Below are 20,277 nucleotides of genomic sequence, written 5' to 3' on the forward strand. Positions count from 1 at the left end.
ATCTATGGAGGGAAGGAAATAGGCGACGTTTCGGGCCGAAACCCTTCTTCAGAACCCTTCTGTAGTTCTATTTGGTCAAATATATTTACTTGTACTCATTACTGAATCGAACAAGATTGAAATAATGAGTCAACATATATTAGCTAAAGTGTCTCCAGGAATTCAGGTGTAATAATATTAACAATAAACAGCATAAAATAAGAGGAATATAATCAAGAGAAGGAAATGTAACATTATGAAAATGAAATGCGACATAAAACCAAAGATAATTGTCGTAGAGAACTGAAGCACTATAAAGAAAAAAACCGAAGACACTCAAGTGAATAATTAGAAGGCAAACAAGTTAAAGACTTCAGTTTAATAAATAGGAAAAGAACTGGAGGAAATGTTGGAACTGCAGCAAAATCTTCAACATGTGAAATTTTAGGGGAAATAAAAAGGAAATTAAAAGGAAATCTTAAATATATAGAAAGAAGACAAATCAAATCCCATCCCTCAGCCCTCATGCTCCTCCTCCTCCTCCTTTTTCCTTTCTTCTCCCCCACCCCCCCATCAGTCTGAAGAAGGGTTTTGGCCCGAAACTTTGCCTATTTCCTTCGCTCCATAGATGCTGCTGCACCCGCTGAGTTTCTCCAGCATTTTTGTGTACCTTCGATTTTCCAGCATCTGCAGTTCCTTCTTAAACAAAATCAAAAATTAGATATTTACTTTTTTAAGATAAGATTATCCCACAGTTGCACAATCCCAAAATGAATAGACGATAAAAGAAAGATGCCTGCAGGTTCTAACAGATATAACAAATTAGACCACACTAATAGGCCAGGTATGGTGTAATCTGAGCTGCTAATGACATAGAAATAACTTCTTTATTGTGCTATAATGAAACCACAACTTTCTGAATTGTGGCTTAATTGTAAAGTTTTCAATTCTCTAATTGGTATGAGCAGAATGATCTGAAAGAAAGCAACGTTAGCATAGAAACATAGAAAATAGGCGCAGGAGTAGGCCATTCAGCCCTTTGAGCCAGCACCGCCATTCAATATGATCATGGCTGATCATCCAAAATTAGTACCCCGTTCCTGCTTTCTCCCCATATCCCTTGATTCCATTAGCCCTAAGAGCTGTATCTAACTCTCTCTTGAAACCATCCAGTGAATTGGCCTCCACTGCCTTCTGTGACCGCAATCTGTCCACAGATGCGCATTCATTCGGATGTATTGCTGAGAGGGGATGAGCTGGCACACAAGACCAGCAAACCTTGCAGTACAAATGTTGCTTTACCCTGGAACATGACACCAAACATCTTGGTATTTGTATGGAAAAAAATGAGCTGGAAAAAAAATAGGCTGATCACCTTTCATGCTGGACATCTGAGTCAAGGGAGATGTACACAGCAGGGAGGTGGTAGTTATGCTGCTGATGCCTGACTGCATCGGCTATGTTTTTTCGTATATATCTGCCCTCATAGGAAACATTCCTGTCAGTATTTATCTGGTGGAAAGGTAGCTCATGCATCTCACGATCAAATACACTCAATGCTGCATGAATATCAATGTTAATTAAATCACAATTGACTGCTGCATTACAGCAACAATTCATACATGTCATATGTGTTGCTTAATACAGTATTATTAAATGTTCTGAATAAAATTGCAAATAAAGCTGCTTTTTTTTTACTGCATCTAGAACTGGTTAGTGTGAAAAAGTGGGTTTAAGGCAAGAACGGTTTTTCAGTGCTATTGAAAATGCTACAAACATTATATATGACACGGCAAAAGATGATGAACAGAGATCTCTTCTGAAGAAGAAGGGTCTCGACCCGAAACTTCACCCATTCCTCCTCTCCAGAGATGCTGCCTGTCCCGTTGAGTTACTCTACGAATTTGTGCCTCTCTTCTTCTGACAATTGGCATCTAGTTTATATCCTTGGAATTTGACGGCCCCTTGTTTGAAATTTCAACCACCCAGCTGAAAGTTGGATATGTAGCAGCCTTAATTGTACATTAAAACTATTCAGAAATGTCGAATGTTTTTGAGATTGCAATCTAAAATGTGCTTCCAACTCAACCCTGCAGGTGAGAAGGAGATGGACGAATACTACATGAAGAGAAGGCATCTTCCAGACTTGGCAGCAAGAGGGACTCTGCCTCTCCATGTTATCAAAATGAATCAGGAACACAGTAACCATAGAGAGAGGCCTAGACGGCCAATACGGGCCATGTCACAGGACAGGGTCCTGTCTCCAGAGAGAGACCTGCCTCAAGAATGTATCATGTCTTATGAGCGCATCCTGTCTGATGAACAACTCTTGTCAGCTGACCGCCTCCAGTCCCAGGACCCTCTGCTCTCTCCGGACAAAGTCATGTCCCTCAAACGCACCGCATTCCACGAGAGGGCCATGTCCAGGGCCCTGTCTCAATCCCACACAGATATCTTTGTATCCACACCCATCTTAGATCGTTATAAGATGACAAAAATGCACTCACATCCCAGTGCCTCAAACTCTTCGTCCAATACCTTAAGTACAAATCAGACGAATCACACTGCTGCTAAGCGACATGCCTTTGCTTCTCGTCGACACAACACGGTGGAGCAGCTCCACTATATCCCTGGACATCATCGTAACTACCATACAGCCAGCAAAACAGAAGTAACTGTTTGATGGTAAAAAGCCCATCGCCGATTCTACAATAACAAGAGTGTGGATGGGTTTGCCAGTTAGCCAAAGGACAATGGCTCTGTCAGACTACACTAACTAACCGCACTCTAATTTCTGATATGTTATTTAGGCAAGTGTATTTGTATCTAAACAAAATGGCATACTATACAAGGCTTCAGTCTTTTCAGAGAAACTTACCATCAATTCCTTGTTTTATTCAAGGTTTTCATTTTAGTTGGTACATTAGCACAACAGAGGGCGGTGAACCAACCAGGTCACCTGACAGTTTCTATCAAAGGAAGCCATTTGGTATGGTCATCACTTGAATGAGCTTAGAGCAACAAAATCAAGGGTTGAATTTCTAGCCAACTACACTATTGCTACTATTCGGAAATTGAAATTATTTGTGTTGGAAGGGACGGATAATTAATTTGGTAATTAGAATTTTTGGGTTAATTCAACAAAAGTAAAGGATACCATATCATCCCGAATAGTGTGTTTTAAAAAAAGTCCATCTTCTAAGCATGTACAGTAAAATTCAATTAGACCACGCATAGGCAACCAATTCATAACATAAATGAGGGGCAGAGCTGGCTTTTCTTCCATGCTTTAATTTTTGCCCCTTGGAATGGTTGCTTAGAATTCCAGGCCTAGGGTTGGTGAAATAGCTTCATTATAGAGAGAATACAAATTGCACCATTGAGCATATCTCTGCCACTTCCGATAAGTGTAACGAGTTATATGTTTTTTTTCCTCTCTCAATGGTACGAGTTTTTATACGGAGTGTACGAATTCCCAAGAAATCTGCAGCACTTACAAGATAATAAGTTTATTTCAAGAGCATGGGACTCTGTAAATGGATCTTTCAACCTGGGACGATACTACTTGCCGAACTTAGTTTTTTAAATCTCATGCATTATTCGCAAGTTTGCTTCTGACACATGAAATGCCACGCAGATAGGCGTTGAAGTCACTAATCATGCCAAAGAGCCAAGCTTAGTGATGGTTTGAAGTGAACCCGACAAAGATTAATCATTTGTTTATGTTAATCACCGAGTGGTGGTAGCCAAGAGCTTTCAGGCATGCAGACGTTAAAGTTTTAGCAAACCATAGAGGGTGGAGGAAACAGAGTTTATCCATTTGTAATGTCATGAATGCCAAGTTGCATTGTTTCCTTGTATTCTGCCATGTGCTGGAAGAGGAGATTAGCGGGAAACTTGGCATTGTGTGTGGCATGGACATTGTGGGCCAAGGGGCCTGTTCCTGTGCTGTCGTGTTCCATGTTCCATGTTCTATCTTTCCCATCCTGCTTTGCTTATATTTGTGTACTTTTTTGTTCAGAGTATTTATTCTTCTGTGAAACATTGGTTATTCATGTTTAGAACGCAACCCCATGCATTCATCGTCCTTCAGTTTTCTGACACGTTCTCCTCCTCATTTCCTGCTCACTTTGCTTCCCCTAGAGTACTAGTGAAGCTGCGAATGGTCCAGGTTGGCCAGGCACCTGTACACTCAACTGTACATGCAGTGCAGTGGTGAGCACACAGGCACAATCTAATGGTGGAATTCAGAATAATTAGAAACATATATAGAGCGCACAGGACTCTTGGGGTCGATCTGAAAATTGATATCCCCCACAGATTAGCATGTTACGTATTCAGATCTGCCGTTCACAAAAGTGGTGGAGCCTCTGGATCTGTAAAACAAAGTATGTGTTGAAAATTGTGATTTGCAAGTTTGAAGCTATATTTAAATATTGGACAAGTGCTGGCCTGCTGAGGCATGTATTGTATAGTGTGGAATGATTTTTAAGTCATTGAATGGCTTGTGGTGACATTACATACAAGTGGAAGAGATCCTATAGTGTAGCAGTGGTGTGATCTTCTGTGTTATATAGGTGGCCTAGAAATGTACTTGGGATTTTTTTGTGCAACGTAGGCCATTACGTAATAATTACCTAGTTAGATATGGATTTTATCTTTTCCTAAAAAGCGAATCCATCACTAGTAAGAAATATGATTAGATGATTATGTGAAACCAAATGTTATTTTAACTATCTGGCTACCTTCAGATCATTTTAGGCTCACACACATCTCTCATCATAATTCCTTTGTATTGTGTATGAAGTTATAAAATATCCGCAACATTACGCACTGCCCAGCAATATCAGTGAGATGCCACCTCATTGCAATGCAACCAAATAAGGGATGTGAAGGAAAATTTGCATTTGTTTTAAAAGTAAAGGGAGAATAGCTTGCATTGTAAACAGTGGGGTGCGATCAAAGTCTCGTAAGTCTTGTTACAGACATTTGAACACTTATATGCCGTGGTCCTCGTTCAAATCTTGGTTTTTACTACTATTTAGAATTACATCTCTTGTGGATTTAGACAGGTTAGAAAATAAAGTTGCTGGCATATTTGATTAATGCATCTTGAAAGACAGGAGGATAAAATTAAGTAATTAAAGAAGGTAATTGTCCAAATGCCAAGCCATGTTGCGACAGAGATACAGACATTCATCGTCTAGGCTTGCTGACTCAATGACTTTGTTTTAGTCACCAATAAAGTGGAGAGAGTGCAATGAAAGGAAGAGTTATTTATTTTACTCAACATATTTCCCTCTTTTGTTGATGCTGCTCCATGGACCAAGTGACTTTTCTTTCTGACACTTTAATTCTTGCAGGTGTAATTAGTCTTGAGGCTGAGTGTGAGGAGCGTTTTGCTTATGGTATCAAGATATCGGTCAACTTCTATGTTCGAGTCATTGCAGTGAAATGGAAGACGAAGCATAAAAGCAGCCTAAAAGAAAAGGCCAAAGGTGACAGAGCAATCAGTGTGCACATTGGTACCTGTGTCATCGTGATTATGCCCCTTACAGATCATGCCAGTCACAAAGCATAGGAAAGCAAGGGCAAACTATCAATCAGTGGCTAGCTCATCCACAGTATCAGGAAGAAGAAAATTGCAATGTACATAGCAAAGGCCAAAGTGGGGGAATATTCAAAGTTGGAAGAAGATTTGTAGTTTTTAAAGGATCTAATACACTACTGTTATACATTGTATATTATCTGTAAATAACACAGTGACACCAACTAAATAAAATTGATGCTTTCAAGCTAATGTACATTTTATTGATTAAAGCACAACAAAAAGTTACAACTTACTATTTAGAAGATGGTGTTGTTGTCTATCGATGATATTGAAGTGTCGCAGGTCTTAAATGAAAGTGTTAAAAGGGTATTTAGGTTGTTACAGAGTAAAGTATGGAATTTACAGAGAGGTTATTATAGGCAGGTGCCCTTGAGAAATAGCATTCCAAACACCAATCTGTGATAAATTTAGCATGAGATGCAGATAGAGTAATCATTTGACTAATTCCCAAATAATGGAGTAATCCAAACCCACAGTTGATTTAAAAATTGAATAATTGTATTGTAATTAGTTGGGATCTGCAACCATTGTAAATCAGATTCTCGGATAGCTTCTTGCCAGCAACGCTGCTAGTGTCAGCAAAAGTGACTCCCTGTTGATGTGGCAAGGGTAAACCTGCTTCTCCCAAACACTAACAAATAAAACAAACTGGCACCAGTTGGATGTCTCAGCCCATGAGTAGCTACCCTTGACAATCACCAAAGCTGCAACAGTCTACGGTGAGAATAACATCCATCTTTCAATGTTATTGCTCCTTTTGGATGACAACCACCTTTTAAATGTTTATTATCCGTCCCGTCTTACAGAGATAATTGCAGCATCGATCATGACTAGAATCAGGGTTCCTACCAGTTAGAGAATGTTGCATTTGGAATGCCTCCAATTTGGCGACAAAACTAACTCAGCTTCACAACCCAACATTTATTATTTTAAAAGTTCTCTTCACTAAGACATTCACACTATAGTCCTTTCTTTTTCTTGTTCTTCCAGGACCCCTGTCTTATTTATTGCTTATTCATTGTTACGTGTACCTGAGCTCACCAGATCGTGGTGGGACCACAGTTGCCCTGAGGAACTGCACTCATTCAGTTCCAATGGATTGTTTCCTTCTCATTTTCAGTTTAGTCTCGTGCTTAATACCATGGCCAAGATTGCCTGGTTACAAGTCTGGGAGAGGAAGCTCCGAGGGTCAGATGGGTGCAAGAAAATGTGACCTAAATAAAAGACGGCAGATCTGCTCAAGGTAAATTCACCGAGTGGACTGATTCCACCAACGGAGCAGGAAAGCAAAGATCTGAACTCATTATTGAAAGAATTTCACACAGTGATCAAATGATACCAATCTGTAAGCTATGACTTGATTCAAAAGAAGCATTGTGGAATGAACTGCAGAGGCGGAGTGCAACCTGCTGGCACGACAATACTGCAGACTTGCATGACTGATCAGAGATTAATTTTTAAACAGAAGTGCTGAACATTGTAAATGGCAGTGCAGTCTAAAGGAAAAGCATGTAGGAAGAGGAACATGTGGCAGAAAATTCAATATGATCTCACCACACATATCCAGGCAGTCAACAGTTCGACATCTGAATGTTACCAACCAGCACCTAACACACAGGGATCATGAAAGATAAAGCAAGTCGACACTGGAACATTAACATATGCAGCATATCCTCCATTTACACTGCAATGATCAGTCTCTAAACAGGAGCGGCAGTGAAAGCAAAGTGCAATGGGCTTTATCTCATGGACACAGAATTGGTTGGCAGACAGGAAACAAAGAGTAGGAATAAATGGGTCCCTGTCAGAATGGCACGCAGTGGCGAGTGGAGTGCTGCAAGGCTCGGTGCTGAGGCCGCAACTATTTACAATATTTATTAATGATTTAGATGATGGGATTAAAAGTAACACGAGCAAATTTGCAGGTGACACAAAGCAATGTGAACTGCGAAGACGATGTTAGGAGGTTGTAGGGTGACCTGGACAGGTTGAGTGAGTGGGCAGATGCAGGGCAGATGCAGTATAATGAAGATAAATGTGTGGTTATCCACTTTGGTGGCAAGAACAAGGAGGCAGATTATTATCTCAATGGTGTCAGATTAGGAAAAAAGGAAGTGCACCGAGACCTGGGGGTCCGTGTTGATCAGTCACTGAAAGTAAACATGCAGGTACAGCAGGCAGTGAAGATAGCTAATGGCATGTTGGCCTTCATAACGAAAGGATTTGAGTATAAGAGTTAAGAGGTCCTTCCGCAGTTGTACAGGGCCCTTGTGAGACCACATCTGGAGTTTTGTGTGCAGTTTTGGTCTCCTAATTTGAGGAAGGACATCCTTGGTATTGAGGCAGTGCATCGTAGGTTCACCAGGTTAATCCCAGGGAAGGCGGGACTGTCATATGAGGTAAGATTGGAAAGACTGGGCTTGTATTCACTGGAATTTAGGAGGATGAGAGGAGTTTTTATAGAGACTTCTAAAATTATAAATGGAACGGACAAGCTAGATGCAGGAAAAATGTTCCCAATGTTGAGGGAGTCTAGAACCAGGGGCCACAGTCTAAGAATAAAGGGGCGGCCATTTAAATTTGTGGAATTCTCTGTCATAGAGGGCATTGGAGGCCAAATCACTGGATGGATTTAAGAGTTAGATAGAGCTCTAGGGGCTAGTGGAGTCCAGGGATATGGGGAGAAGGCATATTACTGATTGTGGATGATCAGCCATGATCACAATGAATGGCGGTGCAGGCTTGAAGTTCAAATGGCCTCGTCCTGCACCTATTTTCTATGTTTCTTTGTTTCTATGAGAAGTTTGTGTGTGACTATGGGCTGGCCGCTGTGGTCGGCGTGGTAACTGGGATGCTGTGGGGGGGGGGGGGGGGGGGGGGGGGGGGGGGGGGGGGGGGGGGGGGGTTATTTGGGGTCAGGCAGGTGAGCTGTCCCTGATACAACTTCCTTCCTTGGGATGACCACCTGCAGAAATCAGAAACCAGAACCATGGGAATAAAGTAGTAGATGATCGCCTCAAACAAGGAGGACATTAATCAGAGGTAAGTCTGCAGGGAAAATACTGATCAATCACTTTTTCAGAAGGTGTTAAATAGTAGATTGTGCAACCTCGTAATCGGATTGTTAAGGGTTCATCTATTTGTGAATTTTATATGATGCTACCATGTAATATTGTAGATTAGCAAACTAGTTTGATAAAAATTGAGATAGGCACACCGCAGAGAAAATATCCTGTGTGTGGTATAACATTGTGGTGGAGGGTGGGCTAATGATGGCTTAAATTGTACCTTTACAAGTGCCGTGATTACGCTGACACAAGGAACTGCAGATGCCAAAATCTTGAGCAAAACATAAAGTGCTGGAGAAACAGTGGGTCAGGCAGCCTCTGTGGCGAGGCGACTGTTTCCCCCCTCAGATCCTGCCTGACCCGCTGAGTTCCTCCGGCACTTTGTGTTGTGCCATGGTTATGTCGAAACATTGGATGTGCTAGGAAGCATTTAGAGTTACTGCTCTAATTGGATACAGTTTAAACCTGTAGGCAAGACATTTTCTTTCCAAGTCCTGCAATGGATTTGTGGCTTTGTTTGATGGAAACTGTTATACCTACTGCATGGTGGAAGCAACTCCACCTTGGGAAATCTGTAACACTTTATGTTCACTCGACGTACTAATAATCCAATCCACATGACTTCTGAGGTCTTCTACAATAGTATTTCTTTCTGCATACCTCCTCAGTTTAGGATCTGTAGCAGTCATTCAGCCTTCTCACCGTATATAAACTTGGGTGAAGTTTTATATTCACAGTTTTGAACTAGCTTCAGAACCAGTTGTAGCATAATAGCTAATTATCTTGACTAATAAAAAATAATACAGGTTAGAGTTTTATGCAGCTGGTATTTAACTGGCTATGAGAAAGACTATCGTTACTATAACATTTTTACTTAAGTAGCGACAATGGATTTGCTGAGAGAGAGGTGGTGATTTTGTGTTTTTGGTCATTTTATGGATTGTTTATGGTAGTATACATAACAATGTACCTTTGTAACTGTTACTTTGCACAAACTATTGGTTGAAAATCGAATAAGCTTCGGGATGAGCAGTACTTCACTATTTCTCTGTAACTTAATTGTTGTTCAAATTACCTGTAAAAGCACATCCTGTGTGTACTGTATACAAACTGTAACAAGTTTAGTAAAAACTTATATAGTCTTAAGGACATTTTTTCACTTTGTCAGTTACAACTATTTATGGATTCAGTAAAAAAAAATTAAACCAATTTAAACAAAACACAAATGGCTCTGACGTTAAATTGGTTCTGTTTCCATTGACCTCTCCGGATTTCAACATTTTAAGGACTCTTTTGCCTCTGCTGATGGACTCTGCTTTGCCAGTCACGTTCACCCAGGTATCTATTGAGACCGCACTGTTAAACCATACTTGACTGTGAATTAGGGTTAGGGTTAGAGTCAGGGATTAAATGGCAGTTCAATTGGGTGAAGTCAGAGTGCACTGCAGGTTATTTTTACTAGATAAAGATTGATCCTTCTAAATAACAGATAAAGGGTTTAGCTTAAGGGTTCATCTATTTGTGAATTTTAGTTTAGTTTAGAGATACAGCGTGGAAACAAGCTCTTCAGCCCACCAAGTCCGCACCGACCAGCGATCCCTGCACATTGACACTATCCTACACTGGAGACAAATGTTTACACTTATACCAAGCCAATTAACCTACAAAGCTGTATGGCTTTGGAGTGTGGGAGGAAACTGAAGTTCTCGGAGAAAGCCCATGCAAGTCACAGGGAGAACATACAAACTCCGTACAGACAGCACCCGTAGCCAGGATTGAACCTGGTTCTCTCGTGCTGTAAGCGCTGTAAGGCAGCAACTCTACCGCTGTGCCACCGTGCCACCAGGTGTGATTATAGTTGGCATTTTTGACAGGTCACAGCAGCAATTTAAGCACCGAGTGTGGGTCCCTGTCTGTCTGTGCAGTGAGACAGCAAGGCTGCCCTGAAGGTTGTGATCTCATTGTACTTAGAATAGATGTGCAGTGTTGCAGTTCTTTGGTATGGTTTCCAAGCCAGGTGTCACAAAGTGTTCATAGACTCCCTTGGGTTGAATGAGTCATGGAATTGTATTTGCATGTTTCTAAATAGTTTTCAATTTAATTATTTTTGTGCAGTAATTGTGTGCTTGAAAAAATTTGATTATGAATCAGTTTTGAGCTGGAAACAAATAGAGCAAAGTCTCCCAGAGTCCCATCACTGTTGCAGCCAACCCTTGAAACCCAGATGTCCCATTTCTATTTTAAGTTTGGTAACATCAGCCGAAGTTCATTAAAATTAGTACCTACGACAAATAAAATCACTGCACTTCTTGCAAATGTTCTATTTTGGACCCCTTGGTGCCAATGGATTAGCATTTTATTCCTTAATGAAACTTTGATTCCACATTTTCCAAAGAAATGTATTTGTGTATTTCAAATCCCAGTATCGGCAGGAGCACATTCACCTTAAACTTGTGGCTTCAAGACACGCTCTAGGCATAAGTATGCAATCCAGGCCAGCACTTCATCATAGCCTCGTAGAATCATTGGACGTCACCCCTCAATCCCACAAAATGGGGAATTATGAAAGTTAGACAACAGCAATAAGAACAACTTTCATTTACACAGTAACCTGAAGGTATGCTTTCTCTCACGAAAAGCTCAGAGCACAATGTTTGAATTCATTGGAGATTGTTTAATGAATGCAAGAGTATAAGAAATAAAGGTGGGAGTATGCCATTCATCGGAATCATTTTCCTGTTGTGGAAATGTCAAAGATTAAGGTTATGTAAGGTTAAAGGGAGGAATGTTTAAAGAAGATGTACAGGGTATGTTTTTTACATAGAGCGTGGTCTATGCTTGAACACACTGCCAGGAGTAGTGGCAGAAGTAGACATGACAGCGGCATTTCAGAGGTTTTTAAGTAGGCGCATGAATATGCAGGGCATGGAGGGAGAACATATTAGTTTAATTTGGTATCATGTTTGGCACAGACATGGTGGGTTGAAGGGCCTGTACCAGTACTGTACTGTATTCAATGGCTCTGCTATTTAATTAACACATTGGCTGAATCTTTCTTCAGCACCACGTTCCTGCACTAAACTCATACCCCCTGGTTACTTTAACATCTAAAAATCTGTTCATCTCTGTCTTGAAAATACTCAAGTGACTGGGCCTCACAAGCCCTCATAGAGGGTATATTTCAATGCTTCTTCACCCTCTGGATGAAGAAATGTATGCTCTCCTCTGTGGCTGGTGACTACCCTTTGGTTTGGGACCATAACTCCTGCTTCCAGCCAAGGGGAACATCTAACCTGTCAACTAACATAAGAACTGTGTACATTTCTATGAGATCACCTCTTGTTCTTTTAAACTCCAGTGAGCATACATCCAATTTGCTAACACTCATATGGCACACCATCTTTCATCGGATACTGATTGTGCATTCTGCCCAATTTTCATTGCTATTAATTTTAATGGAAAAAAAAGATTGGGAGGATGTTCAATAGACAGCCAGTCCACTATCGTTTTAGTTTAATCAAGCTAGTTTATTACAGCTGTCGATACAAACCTTTGTTTCTCTAATAAAAAAGTATTTACTGTGTTTCAACTGACACAGCAGTGCTCCGCCATTCTGAACTGCCATAAAATTGCAGACAAAGATAGAAAATACTGGAAAACCTCAGCTGTTCAGGCAGCACCTGTGGAAAGAAAAGCAGTCAACGTATGTGTCTGCAACTCTTTGTTTCAAGTTTTTGATTTCCATCAGCTTTAAAATAGCTCCACATGTTCTTGTAAACATGTTTACATCACTGTAGCTTCCCATATCCCCACTGACCATTTTTGAACGCAAATGTATTTGATTAAAAATAATAATAACCATATAACCATATAACAATTACAGCACGGAAACAGGCCATCTCGGCCCTACAAGTCCGTGCCGAACAACTTTTTTTCCCTTAGTCCCACCTGCCTGCACTCATACCATAACCCTCCATTCTCTTCTCATCCATATGCCTATCCAATTTATTTTTAAATGATACCAACGAACATGCCGCCACCACTTCCACTGGAAGCTCATTCCACACCGCTACCACTCTCTGAGTAAAGAAGTTCCCCCTCATGTTACCCTTAAACTTCTGCCCCTTAATTCTGAAGTCATGTCCTCTTGTTTGAATCTTCCCTATTCTCAAAGGGAAAAGCTTGAAAAGCACATAAAGGATCTTTCAACGTAGCATGATATATAACCATGACATTAGGCTACTAAAACTGTGGTTATCATTTTTAGCAAAGATTAATCTTTGAGAAAGCCTCAGCTAGCCAATGAAGATAATACACACATTGATATCATTGCACTGAAATACGTGGAAAATTCAAGTTGATAATTAGTTCACAAACGACAATTGGCTGTACCATACAACAAGAGGAAAAGGGTCAACTTGTGTGTCTCTACATGAGATGCCAGTGTGTTAATGAAACACTTTTTGGACCCAATGATATCAGCAGGTGAGACCAGTTGGATGGACACCAAAGCACTTTCTGTAGCAATGGTATACCATGCCCAGACAACAGTCAAATTATTTAAGAAGGAACTGCAGATTCTGGAAAATTGTAGGTAGACAAAGATGCTGGAGAAACTCAGCGGGCGAGGCAGCATCTATGGAGCAAAGGAAATAGGCAACGTTTCGGGCCGAATCCCAAAGGGATTCGGCCCGAAACGTTGCCTGTTTCCTTCGCTCCATAGATGCTGCCTCACCCTCTGAGTTTCTCCAGCACTTTTGTCTACCAACAGTCAAATTATGTTTCTTGAACCAAGAGAAAAGATTGTCAATGTAGCATTGAGTTAAGCCCATATATGTGCCAGCAAGCTGGGCTTCACAAATTAATTTTGCGCAACATCTTAATGCTCAACATATCCATGTGTTTGCTTCCAATTGTGATTCCAAGTCAAGTGTAATTTATTGCCACATGCACAAGTTTGTTACAGGTAACATTCCTTGTGGCAACATCACAGGCTGGTAGACCCAGACAAACACATAAAACATCAATTAGATGTAAATTGTACAAGACAGTGAAAAGAAAAATGCTGCAAACATAAGATGTTAAATGGAAATCAGAATTGGAATAGAAGTCCATGCTCGTACAACAGATAATCAGCAGGGTCCCGCTGCTAAGGGAGGATTCATGTACATGGAGTGCGTGAGGCTGCAGCCACTCTTTGAATATCTAAAGGGGCTGCTCCTTGCCTTCTGGCTGCATTTTTCACCCACCATCCTCATCTTTGGACACCCTGTGCGTAGGGGAGAGGGTAGGGCTGAAGATGTCCTGGTTGGGTTGCTCCGGGGCCTGGCCAAGCTGGCCATCCGCGAGTCACGGCGCCAGACGGTGGAGGGCTCTACCCGAGCCGGCTGCCCGCCCCTTTTCCGGGGTTACGTCCGTGCCCGGGTGGGATTAGAAAGGGAATACGCCCTGTCTGCGGGCACCCTGAGGGAGTTTCGGGACCGCTGGGCTCCGCAGGGTGTTGAATGTATCCTCAATAAGGATTGTATCATAGTTGTATAGTAGTTTATTACGGATACATGTTTGTATTGTATTATGGTGGTGGGTTCTGGCTTGTTTCATTGTAGTGTAAATATTATTTTTAATAATTAAATACATTTTGTTGTAAAAAAAAAAAAAAAAAAAAAGTGAGAATTCGGATTATGCTGGAGGGACACTGTGTATGCAGGTGGGGGGGCAGCTTTAGTCCTAAAGGTGAGATATTTAACAAAGGAGAATCTCACTGACAATGCACTGAACACAGAAGCTGCCAGCAATCACACTGTGTTGCTGGAATTAGCCATGCAGCAGCAGGAGGCAGTATCTGTTCACGTGTATGTGTCAGCACCGAGTCTGACCAAACTAGTCCCCTGCTCACAGTTTCCCTCACCCACTTCCTCCTTCTACTTAAGATAGACACAAAATGCTGGAGTAACTCAGCGGGTCGGGCAGCAGCACCGGAGAAATGGAATAGGTGACATTTCGACATCTTCAGACTGAGAATCAGGGGAAATGGGAATGAGAGGTGTAGATGGTGATATAGAGAGATATGGAACAAATGAATGAAAGATATGCCAAACAGTAATGATGATAAACGAAAGATGCCATTGTTAGTTGTGGGCTAGGTGTAAATGAGACTCAGCAAGACTCCTTCTATTTCCTGGGTAAGTGGAAGTATTTTGTCTGGATACTCTGCAACCCAACAGTATGAACATTGAAGATAGACACAAAATGCTGGAGTAACTCAGCGGGACAGGCAGCATCTCTGGAGAGAAACCCTTCTTCAGTCTGCCTGTCCCGCTGAGTTACTCCAGCATCCTAATGATAGAGTTCGAAGGATTGGATGCTGCTATTGTAGAGGCCCCGTTCCCATAGCCGATTTCCCCAAGGCCATGATCTCTGTTGGTCCAGCAAAACAGATAATACAGCAAACCACTGGAACCAAGGGTGCCGGAAAATCGGATTCATGGAAAATCATGATGCCATTGTAACTCCTAGGGATTGAAACTGATGTAATGTAATGTCTCCAGCCTTCATTCTAATTTGCAAACATCTGAATGGACATCCTTGATGTCTTGGTCTGAGTCTTCAGTGGTGCACCAAGTATATTCATGTTCAAGGAGCTAGTTATGTTGGAGCCAACAAATTGAAGGAAAAGAAAGGGAGTGGGGAAAAGGCAGGAACTGCACAAAGGGGCAGTTAGATCTTAATGAGAATAGCCTTCAGGGAGAGTGAGAGTGAAAGAAGAAGGAAGCATAGCAAATGAAAACTTTTTTGAGAACCTTTTTCACACAGAGAGTGGTGAATCTCTGGAACTCTCTGCCACAGAGGGTGGTCGAGGCCAGTTCATTGGCTATATTTAAGAGGGAGTTAGATGTGGCCCTTGTGGCTAAGGGGGTCAGAGGGTATGGAGAGAAGGCAGGTACGGGATACTGAGTTGGATGATCAGCCATGATCATATTGAATGGCGGTGCAGGCTTGAAGGGCCGAATGGCCTACTCCTGCACTTAATTTCTATGTTTCTATGTCTATGTTTCTAAAACAAGAATGGGATTTGGACAGGAAAGATAATGGTTGCTGGAAGAGGAATATTTAGAAAGTCTTATACTGTAGATGACAGCACAAGAGATTAATTGTATTATATTATGCATTGTATGTTCCTTGATATATCTTATCTCTGATATTCAAGGCGTCTCCATTTCACCTTCTGTGGAACTGCAGAATGACTCAGCAGTTCTGAAAAATAAATCTCGTGAAACGTTTTGAGATGTTTTGAAGTTTAAGGTACAAACCTTTGGCTGAAATACTTTTAAATCATGCGGTTGGTGCCCAATTATTTCATCGTCTACTGGCAGGGTCATGCATTAATGCATGAACTCCCTGTTTCCAAAGAAGAGAATCACATTTCTAAAAACCAAAGGAATGTTGTCGAAAGCAAATTAAAAAGGAAATAAAACACCAAACAACTGAATGTTTGCTCTCAGGTCACGAACTATAATTCCGTGTTTCTTTTTGAGTAGAAAGACTAAATGACTGCAAAATCCTTTAACATCTGACAACAGTTTTCATATCATTTACTAAAACAGTGTTCAGTGGTGGATGTTCCCATGTAGGCAAGCACATGCAAAAAACCTTGTGGCAAATTATGTCTTGTGTGCAATGCAAAAAATATGACTCCCATATACCTTAATGCCATTGGCTGGCTTAATGAAACTCCCCTACATATGAAGTAGTAATTCACAGCTAAGGTTACACAGAAAATCTGGAGAAACTCAGCGGGTGCAGCAGCATCTATGTCTTCGAAGGAAATAGGCAACGTTCAAGGGCTAGTTATGTTGGAGCCCTTCTTCAGAAGGATCGGGGGTGGGGGGGAAAGGCAAGAAAGGCACAAAAGGAAGAGTAGCCAGAAGTTGGATCTTGGGAGAAGAGCCAGCAGGGAGAGTGAGGAGTGAAAGAAGAAGGAGCAGGAGCTAACAACTTTGGGAGAACTTTGTCACACCCGAGAGGTGTAGAGTCCCTGGAACTCTTTGCCAAGAGGGTGGTGAGGCCAGTTCATTCCTATATTTAAGAGGCTGCTAGATGTGGCCCTGGTGGCTAAGGGGGTCAGGAGGTATGGAGAGAAGGCAGGTCAGGGATACTGAGTTGGATGATCAGCCATGATCATATGGAATGTCGGTGCAGGCTCGCGGACCGAATGGCCTACTCCTCGGCGCTAATTTCTATGTTTCTATGTCTATATTTCTAAAAACAAGAATGGGATTTGGTCTCAGGAAAGATAATAGATCTGGAAGAGGAATATTTAGAAAGTCTTGTACTGTAGATGACAGCACAAGAGATGAATTGGAAGATATCATGCATTGTATGTTCCTCTGATATATCTTATCTCTGATATTCAAGACGTCTCCTTGAACGGACCGAGGGGGGAACTGCAGAATGACTCAGCTGTTCTGAAAAATAAATCTCGTGAAACGTTTTGAGCAAGGGAAGTTTAAGGTACAAACCTTTGGCTGAAATACTTGGAAAATCATGCGGTTGGTGCCCAATTATTTCATCGTCTACTGTTAGGGTCATGCATTAATGCATGGTCCCTGTTTCCAAAGAAGAGAGATCACATTTCTAATAACCAAAGGAATGTTGTCGAAAGCAAATTAAAAAGGAAATAAAACACCAAACAACCGAATGTTTGCTCTCAGGTCACGAACTATAATTCTGTGTTTCTTTTTGAGTAGAAAGACTAAATGACTGCAAAATCCTTTAACATCTGACAACAGTTTTCATATCATTTACTAAAACAGTGTTCAGTGGTGGATGTTCCCATGTAGGCAAGCATGCAACCAAAAGTATGTCTTGTGTGCAAAGCAAATATACATTCATATAACTTTATACCTTTCATTGGCTTATAATGACTGCCCTACATTATGAAGTAGTAATGCCACAGCTAATGTTCTTAATGTCAGCTGAAGTTTGTGCCTTTTGTACCCCATAACTGTGGGACCCAGGAGAGGACTGTAGCCCTGAGGTTTGATACATGACTTAGACTCTAAACGTGGGTGTTCTTCTTTTTCTTTCTTTCCCCCCCCCCCCCTTCTCCCCCCCCCCCCCCCCCCCCCCCCCCCCCCCCCCCCCCCCCCCCCCCCCCCCCCCCTCACACATCACATAGTATGAAGAAGGGTTTGGACCCGAAACGTTGCCTATTTCCTTCGCTCCATAGATGCTACTGCACCCGCTGAGTTTCTCCAGCATTTTTGTCTACCTTCGATTTTCCAGCAACTGCAGTTCCTCCTTAAACATAATTACTATCACGGTGGCACGGTGGCGCAGTGGTATAGTTGCTGCCCTACTGCGCTTGCAGCGCCGTAGACCATGGTTCGATCCCGTCTACGGGTGCTGTCCGTATGGAGTTTGAACGTTCTCCCCGAGACAGTGTGGGTTTTCCCTCGAGATCTTCGGATTCCTCCCACACTCCAAAGACGTACAGGTATGTAGATAAGTTGGCTTGGTGTATGTAAAAATTGTCCCCAGTGTGTGTGGGATAGTGTTCGTGTGCGGGGATCACTGGTCGGCGCAGGCCTGATGGGCCGAAAGGCCTGTTCCCATGCTGTATCTCTAAACTAAACTAAACTAAACTACTATCATGTGCTGAATAATAATGAATTAAATTATGGTTTTTTGAAACCAAATCTGTGTTTCACTGATTGACTATTAAAAATAAACGAGATCACAAAATCCAAATAAACTCATTTTTATCTGTAATCATAATTTTTATAGAAAGCAAACATTTCAGATATTGTGTGACCAACCATTTCCAGGCGTATGGCTCTGGTACCCATAGATAATCAACAGAAAGTCTCAAGGTCATCTTGAAAGGTTCTACATTGAGCATTGTTTCTAGAGGCAGCCGATACCATCAAAGACTCACGCCACCTTGACCATACCCTCTTCTCACTGCTACTATTAGGAAGACGTTCGCTAAGAATTATAACCATCAGGTTCAACCATCAGATTCTTGAACGACCATGAACAATAAGGGGTGGCATGATGGTGCAGCAGTAGAGTTGCTGCCTGATGCCCCTGTCCCACTTAGCAAACCTGAACGGAAACCTCTGGAGACTTTGCGCTCCGCCCAAGGTTTCCGTGTGGTTCCCGGAGGTTGCAGGTGGTTGCCGGAGGTTGCAGGTAGTGGAAGCAGGTAGGGAGACTGACAAAAACCTCCGGGAACCGCACGGAAACCTTGGGTGGGGCACAAAGCCTCCAGAGGTTTCCATTCAGGATTCCTAAGTGGGAAAAGGGCATTAATTACTGCTCTTTCATTGCCGGAGACCCGGGTTCAGTCCCGATTACGGGTGCTGTCCTTATGGAGTTTGTACGTTCTCCTTGTGATCGCGTGGATTTTCTCCGAGATCTTCCGTTTCCTCCCACACTCCAAAGACAGATATGTAGGTTAATTGGCTTGGTGTGTGTGCAAATTGTCCCCAATGTGTGCAGGATAGTGTTAATGTGCGGGGATCGCTGGTCGGCATGGACGGTGGGCCGAAGGGCCTGTTTCTGCACTGTATATCTAAACTAAACTAAACGCTAAGCACAAGTCCACCGCAACACCAGAACACTAATGTATTTTTGGTGCTTGCTCTTATTTCAGTGCCTATTATTCATGTCAGTACACACCAGTACGATATTGTAACACCCCATAAAAGTTAAACACTCGATTTTTATATTTTTAGAATTTTCTATCTTACAAAAAGATTACTAAAGTTTAAAAGATAAAATTGATTAAATAGGTACTCAGGTCGTTAAATAGTTTAAGCAAGTTATATGTCTATAATGATCTACCATAGACATCAGCTGCAAGGAATAAGTGTACGGGCACCTTTGGGTCTATAAAAAAAACACTGCTGTGAAAACTATTGATTTATTGTATATTTTATTTATGTTGTTGTTGCTTCTAATGTCCCTGTAAAGCTGGAGCAAGTAAGAATTTAATTGCTCAGCCATTGTTCTGGTTCATATCCGCTGCTTATGACAACTAAACGCTTGAAATATTGAAACCTTGAAATCCATTTTAAATGGTAATCAGATGGAGGCACAAGAAACTGCAGATTCGAGAATCTTGAGCAAAAAACGAAGTGTTGAAATAATCTGTGGTTGATGCTGCTTGACCTACTGAGTTCATCCAGGCCTTTTGTTCAATGATGGTTACTTCTTCATTCCTGACAAGTGTTCTTGCCCACAAGACCAGCAAGCTGGTCCAGGAACTAACTCAATGTTTTTTTGTTCATTTTGACACACGTTGAAAATAGTCTTGCAATGAATCTAAATTATTTATAGATACAGGATTCTTAACATGTGAACATTCACTTTCTGTCAGAATCACATTCTCCTCAGCTTCCTCCTCAATGCTGCTGGCTTTGTGAAACATCCGTGATGGTGTCCATTGGTGTGACAAAGTTCAACATAACCTACTTCGCTGCAATGGCTACAATTTCTGCTTTTCCTATGCTCATTTCTTGAAGCAATATTTAGGCTGGATTCCGGGCAGATGATTATCGTCTGAGCAAACATGATGCAGTAAAAGCATTAATATATACATACATAATATATACA

The 20,277-nt window shown here is 41.6% G+C and overlaps 1 protein-coding gene across 1 annotated transcript in view; it reads left to right on the top strand.

Annotated features, from left to right (window-relative positions):
- The window catches only part of LOC129708121 (protein shisa-6-like), a 394,948-nt gene extending 386,498 nt beyond the window's left edge, over positions 1–8,450 (top strand). The window contains exon 8 of the mRNA XM_055653685.1: positions 2,076–8,450. Coding sequence (XP_055509660.1) covers positions 2,076–2,662 — 587 coding nt within the window. The 3' untranslated portion in view covers positions 2,663–8,450. The remainder of the gene's footprint in view (positions 1–2,075) is intronic.
- Positions 8,451–20,277: the final 11,827 nt, after the last annotated feature.

Source organism: Leucoraja erinacea, chromosome 23 (assembly GCF_028641065.1).
Source record: "Leucoraja erinacea ecotype New England chromosome 23, Leri_hhj_1, whole genome shotgun sequence".
Classification (NCBI taxonomy): domain Eukaryota; kingdom Metazoa; phylum Chordata; class Chondrichthyes; order Rajiformes; family Rajidae; genus Leucoraja; species Leucoraja erinaceus.